Source organism: Lupinus angustifolius, chromosome LG12 (assembly GCF_001865875.1).
Source record: "Lupinus angustifolius cultivar Tanjil chromosome LG12, LupAngTanjil_v1.0, whole genome shotgun sequence".
In the NCBI taxonomy this organism is placed as follows: Eukaryota; Viridiplantae; Streptophyta; class Magnoliopsida; order Fabales; family Fabaceae; genus Lupinus; species Lupinus angustifolius.
In genome coordinates, this window is record NC_032020.1 from 11,780,960 (window position 1) to 11,788,056 (window position 7,097).

Below are 7,097 nucleotides of genomic sequence, written 5' to 3' on the forward strand. Positions count from 1 at the left end.
AGGAAGCTCATTTAGACATGAAAACGAAACTTTTGGTAACAAAATTGTGTACCAGGAGTGTGAACTTATCCATGTGGTTATGAACCCTTGAAATACGAAACCATTTTCTGAATGATTCTGTGGTCTCCAGGTAGAGCAAGAGGGAAAAGGGAGTGCTGAGAGTTGTAAAGGAAAAGCAAAATGTAAATATGAACATAAAAGTTGTATTGGGCTTAATACGTGCCAATGCACTATGTTATATGTGTTAAAATAGTAAGAGTCATTAAAGAAATTTTCTTTTAACAATCAAGAAGTATGAAAGAATGCATGAATGAAATAGAAAATCTTAACGAATGAAGAAGGAAATAGATTAAATGTTTCTCATTATTTTCTCAATGAAATATAAAAGGGAGAGAATACAAGAATATAGTGAAAGATAAACCTAACTAACTGACCTAAACTAATTTATCTAAAACAGAAAACACATGTATTTTAACAATATGCAGGTGAAAAGTATCAATTGACACATTAGAGACAAAAATAAAACAACATAATTATTTTCAACAAAAAATATGCACTTCAGACACAAATATTGCAGCTCCTATACAAATGAGAAATTTTATTTCTGCGTAGGTTAGAATTTGTTTTTTATTGGCCATTATGCCTTCCAAGATTTGCAGTTACCCAAGTAGAAAATTTGATTAAGAACATGACAACATGCATCTCGAAAGAAGGACAAAACGTAGAAATAAAATTCAGAACTCGGAGTTATCTAATTATTTAGACCTGGAATTGTAATCTTAGAATACATTGCTCAATGTGATTTCTAGCCTCACATTCAAAGCAAAAACTACTAATGAAGACATAATAAATTCAGATAAAAAAATTAGATAAACTAGCTTCTGCACTAACTTAATTAATACAAGATAGACAAGATTTATTCACACATGCTTACATACAACAAAGCCTCATGCAACTTCACTTCATGAGGCTAAAAAATAATCTCATGTGTCACTCCAATTATCGTCATCTTCACCATCATCGCTCGCAACAACCTGAAAGTTTCTCAATCATGGATGGTTAATCAGATATAAAATGCTGACACCAAGAGCATGAAGGAAAAAAGAGGACTGACAAATACCTGACGGATTGCATTCGCTTTCTCCAAAATTGCTGTAACTTTGACACTTGCTGTTGGACCGGTGGTCGCATTTGGCTTTCCAGTTATCGTGCGCCTCAGGTTGAAGGACTGGACCAGCAAATGACAAGACAAAGCATAAGTTAGCTACAATAAAACATGATTACTTAATTTTGCAAGATGGTGTGCTCAATTGACATGGTTCAGACTCTAAAATTTAGACTTAATGTTGTAACATATAAATTTACTGGTCAAACTCATCATGTTTCCATCCAGAAATGAGAGGGAGACAGATTAGTCGATCATAATCGTCATTTACTACAATCATGAATAAATAGGAGGAAATAATTTGATATCACTTTAGGGATCAAGCTTGTGTAAAAAGTTGGCATTTAACGAAAATTTTGATGTACATATAAATGAAGGAGTGATCTTATAGAAGTAACAAAATGACTACTTACTTTTGTTCTGATTTGTTGTAGGAAATCTTCTCTTTCATCCATTTCCTTTCCCATTCTCGACTGATTTGCTTCCTTCTTACCATTTAACTTCTGCTGATCCCACTGCAGGAAAGATGAATACATGAATACTGTTAGATTCCATTATCCACGATAGTTGCATGAATGCAATGTTCAAGAGAAGAAAGAAAGACCGAATGAGTACCTTGTCCTTTAACTCATGTATAACATTGTCATGAAACTCATGATCATCATGATTAATTTGTACTTGCTCAAACTCCGCGAGCATAGATTGATGGAAGAGAGTAGATTCTGGAAGACTTTGTTCATTGATATGTTCAGAATCTTCACACATAAAATGTTGCGTCTTATTTGTCATATCCAAGTGTGGTTTTGAGACCTGCCATTGCATTGGAGGAAGAGGTGGTGGTGCTGGTGGTGTAGGCTCTGCATACTTATGCGTCGTGACAACATTATTGCCTTCGGAATGGTAATTACTTTCTCTCTCAAGTATGGGATTCACATTATCAAAACTTGGAAAATCAAGTGAAGGCCCAGCTAAAGAAGGTTCCACACCAATTGTAGTATATGTACCATGTCCACTAGCTATATCGGTATCATCATTGGAAGCTCTGCCAAGTTCTTGTGTACGTAACATAGATTCACTCGATGATGACCTTTTTTGAGGAGAATCATATACCACGTGGTCACTGCTTTCAGGAGTTTCATCAGATTCCCACTGATCAGAATCATTGACAGAGTGAGGGCTAAGACAACCATCTGATACATAAGGAGATGATCTACAGAAAGTGTCATCATCATCAGAGTGAGAGCCTGACTCATCCAGAGGTATGGAAAACTCTGGGACCAACTGGAATGAAGGAAACATATCCCTTATACTTTCATGACGGTTACTGCCATCAGGAAATTTAAGTTTTAGTTTGGAGATCTCGATTCCGCTGACAGGTTGGAATGAGATTTTCATATGTTCAAGCGGCGGTGAAGGAGGAAGTGAATCTATAGGATATCCAGAACCATGTTTGTCACTGATGGTTGTCTCAGGAGGTGACTGCTTTACAATGCCGTTTTGTTCATTCTGTTCTGATATAACAGATTTCAGAGAATTATATGGAGTAGTTTTTTCATCGAAAGAAACTTTCCGTTGAAAGCTATTTTTTAGCAATCTATGACCAAGTCCAAACACCCGAGATGACTTTTCACTATTTCCCTGGTTGGGTTCAGCAAGAGCTTTCATGTCAGGAGCTGCCGGGAGAACACTTCCAAGAGTTCCCCCCAAAGTGTTGCTTTCTGTTTGCCCGATTCCATTGCTCACCTGTGAACTACTAGAGTTCTTTGAAGAGATACAAGGTTGGTGCTCATTATGGCTTGATGTTAAGAATCTAGAACTTGGTTCCTTTAGAATCTGTTCAGCAACCTCTTTTAACAAATCATGTTTCTCATTATAACCATTGCTCTTTTGCAGTGAATTACAAGGCGAACCAAAACCCATCTCACTTTTTGCGGTTAAAGAACTTGGCATGTTAAAATCAGGAGGTTTTGATGGCTCAAGTCCTAATAATCCACCATTAGTCCAGAAACTAACTGAACGATCACTGAAAGACTCTCTAGGCGTCTCTTCAGATTTACAGATATTGCTCTTGATTGTGCCTGCTTCTTCATCTGGTAAATTAGAGCTTTTAGAACCAGAAGACCATATATCACTTTCAACAGGTGCTGACACCGTATCATGAACAGTATATGAACCAATGAAGGAATCAGTGTGTACTGAGTGATTTAGAACCGAATTTCCACATGTTTGAGGAATCTGTTCACAGATGAGACTCTCTGTGGAATGTGAATAAACTCTATCATTGATTATTTCTTTGCTAGGAGGAACATCTGATGGACTCATGAAATCCAAGTTAGATGCATGAGGTGGTGATGTGAGAGTATAAATTTCTTGATGCAAGTCCGGCAAATTCCTGAATGTTTCATTGTTTAAGGAAACAGTGTCACCTGTCATTTCTTCGCTATCAGAAACATTTGATAGGCTCAGAGGTCTAAAGTTAGATTTATATGGCTCTGGTGTGAGAGGAGGAATTTCTTGTAATGACTCGGGTAAATCCCCAGATGTTTCTTTGTTTAAGGAAACAGTATCTCTAGTCATTTCTTCACTATAAGGAACATCTGATGGACACACAGATCCAAAATTAGATGCACATGTCTCTGATATGCGAAGATGATTTTCTAGCAGTGAGTCTGAGAAATCACCGCATGTTTCATTGTTTAAGGAAACGGTATATCCAGTCTGAGAAACATCAGCTAAATTATTGTCGAATGAATTCGAAGTAGATTCAGCAACTCCTGTTTCGATCATTCCATGAGTGACATGTGATGCGACCTGCTCGACCTCTCGTTTTGTTTCATAATCAAAATCAATTTCAGATTCTGACTCTATGCTGTTAAGAGCATCCATGTAATTATCAGGTTCACTATCAATATCATCTGTTTGAACTCTGCTGGAAACTGGCTTCAGGTTGCTCTCTTCTTCAAGTATGGTCTCATTGTTCTCAATATTTGTTACGGTAACAGCCTCGTCCACATGCATATCGGAGTCTAGCTTTTCCATAAATATCTCTGGAATTTTATCTGTATCACAATCTTGACTCGTAGATTCCACTATCTCTTCCTTTTCATCCCAAGTGACACCAGATGAACTAGAGGCAACTTGCTTTTCCAATGAATCATGTGAAACACTATCGTCTATAAGGGGAGATACTGGCTGGAAATTGTTGGTTTTCTGAATTAACCTTGAAGGCGATGGTTCCTTACAATCATGCTCATCAGATTGCATAGAATTACTTGGATGGAAAATACATTCGATGTAGCCCGCACCAGCCTTTGAATCAAACGAATTTGAACGATCTTCCACATCTGATCTCACTGTCATGTCTGTTGTTGAGGCAGCTTGAGAGGAAGAAGTTCGCCCATTGACAGTGGGAGAAATAAATTGCATTCTGGGTAGTCAATACACCATGTAAGTACTGATTGAGAATTAATAACATAACATATATGCCATTAATAAGTATGCAATAGACATATAGAAGTAACAATACCTTCCACTACTGCTATGCATCTGTTCACCCCGCAAAAGTTCTCTATTCCTTCGCGATGAACTTTTCTTCTGCCCAACATTTTTTTGTATAAGCACCAAGAAATCGTTTGCAAGGAAATTAATGCATGCATATGACCGGAATGAAATTCGGTTAAAATAATCTTCCCATTGAGATGCGTTGATCAGTCTAGTACCTTGTTTTTACGAGTTTTCCTAGCCTTTTGATTCTTCTCAGAGTATGATTCATCTGAATCTGCTGATACTCTCTTGAAGAAGGTTGGGTCTGAATATCTCTTGAAACAAGATCCAGGCCCATCAATATCAAACCTAATTGAAGCAGAAAAAATGGTTTATTAGCCAGCAAGGACACTAAATTGAAGCAGGATTAGCTGACTGCAACTGACACTTACAAAGCCAGAAAAATAAGAGAGAAGTGAGACAAATAGGACCGGGACATAATGCAGGGATACCAACTAGACTCTGGTACATGAAACTTAGCTTACGATGCAGTACTTAGCTATTCTTGTCATTCTTAAACAAAGAAAGAAAACGACGGGGGAGAGAATTGAAAGAAACTTTGGCATACTTATCAAGCAAGTGTATGCGTGGAGGATCACGACATTCTTCATACGAATCCATAATAAACTGAGGCAAGTCGTTGTAAATGAAATGATTTCGAGCAGCTTTTATGTGAGGATGCCATTCACAACCTGAAAGGAAACTGCTTTCCATTTAGGACCTATATATTTGTCTCAACTCAAAACCACAGTCATTCAAGAATATAGTATTCCATATTTTGAAATAAAAGATATAGATGTGTTATATTCAAGTCTGTAAAGCAGCTTTATTGCCACTTCATTGTTCAAGTATGTACTAAATAGGGCTAAAAATAATTTGAGACAAAACATACTGTCTGAATAATATAGGGGGAACCTTGAGTTTTAGCACTGTTCACATTTTATAGGTTCCTTTTGGCTTCAATGCCAAACAAGCCACAGTTCACTAAAAAGGTTTAATGAATGTTCTTCTGTATCATATTAATTATATTTGCAGTAAATCATGACCATGATCAGCCCTCTCTTAGACCATGATATCACGACCTTCTGAACATATTGAAGATGTGAATGTTCAGCCAACCACATTGATTTTGGTTTTCCTGAAATATTTAGAGATCTCCTAAACATTAAAGAGCTTGCGAGCTAACGGATATTGATATTATAGCTATGTGCATTTTCCCGTAGGAAAGGTATCAGAGTGTGAAACCTGATCACAGTTGACATGGAGCATCCATTATTAGCTAGGATGTCTTACTTTATAACTTAACACAATGTCCTTTGGGAGAAAAATATATTTTAGTGTTTAAAAATTCCCTTCAACTAAAAATTCAGTGAAGATAAATTTATTAAGAAAACACAATAACTCTATCTTTCTAAAGCAACGTCGTTCAGAAAGGAAATATATTCTGTATTAAAAAAACATAATATTTCCAACAAATCCAAACAAAGGATGAGATCGTTGCCTGCTGTGTAAGCAAAATGTATATGTCCTGTTTGTCCCAGTACAACCTTCTCCAAGGGAGATAGGGAAGCTTCAATGTTTTGAACACGAACCATCAATCTGTGACTTCTAGAAGCTGTCGTCATTACTTGCTCCTGCAGACCATGAAAAACCTCTGCTGCAAAACTACATTTCCAAAAATGCTTCATCATTTAAACTGAATGCCAATACAAATGCTAGAAGGAAAACTAGAACTACATAAATTAAGTTGGCATTCATGAATTCAGTATTAAACAAGATTTCCAGAAGCAGAGAATATATTACCCAGGAGCTGTTTGTTTATATGCACACTAGATAATGGGGCACATAAGTAATATGTGAAAACAGATAGCAGAATCAGATGAAAGCAACGGGAGTTCGAATCCAGCACAGTGAATCATAATTTTACTTCAGTATTATAACTTAACGATTGTTTCGGAATGCAGAATGATATGGGCAGTTCCTAAAGAAACAAATTTGGTTCAATGGGGTCAAGCCAGACAGCAAGTACAAGATTTCAAGAATGACATGATATCCCACCTATGTTCTGCTCAATTAAAAGAAAATTATACATATTTCAAATTGCTTTGAGGTCCAACTTCTGCAATGAGTCTAATGGAAATTATGTGAACTTAAACATTCTCTAACACTTTTGCTAAAATATCCAAATTTTATTGAAACCTAAATCAAAATATACTCAGTTTTTATTGTATTCATTTTTTAACGATTTTTTATCAAAACCCTTTGAGCAGCATGGTGAGAGTCACCTGCTTGCTACACACTAAACAAGTTAAAATCATATTGGACCAAAACAAGTAGGGAGAAAAACAACGGGGGGAAATTTGTGTGTGTGTGTATATATATATATATA

The 7,097-nt window shown here is 36.5% G+C and overlaps 1 protein-coding gene across 4 annotated transcripts in view; it reads right to left on the reverse strand.

The window, feature by feature from the left end:
- LOC109362525 (protein SCAR3) overlaps positions 786–7,097 on the reverse strand; it is a 7,825-nt gene continuing 1,513 nt past the window's right edge. The window contains exons 2-9 of one of the 4 annotated variants that reach the window (XM_019608362.1): positions 6,210–6,373; positions 5,277–5,400; positions 4,885–5,017; positions 4,692–4,756; positions 1,781–4,592; positions 1,579–1,692; positions 1,121–1,228; positions 786–1,034 (exon numbers count right to left, since the gene is read on the reverse strand). In XM_019608362.1, the coding sequence (XP_019463907.1) occupies positions 984–1,034; positions 1,121–1,228; positions 1,579–1,692; positions 1,781–4,592; positions 4,692–4,756; positions 4,885–5,017; positions 5,277–5,400; positions 6,210–6,373 (3,571 nt within the window). In that variant the 3' untranslated portion in view covers positions 786–983. Of the gene's footprint in view, positions 1,035–1,120; positions 1,229–1,578; positions 1,693–1,780; positions 4,593–4,691; positions 4,760–4,884; positions 5,018–5,276; positions 5,401–6,209; positions 6,374–7,097 lie in introns of all 4 variants that reach the window. The other 3 variants (XM_019608361.1, XM_019608364.1, XM_019608363.1) reach the window with 3 other exon arrangements.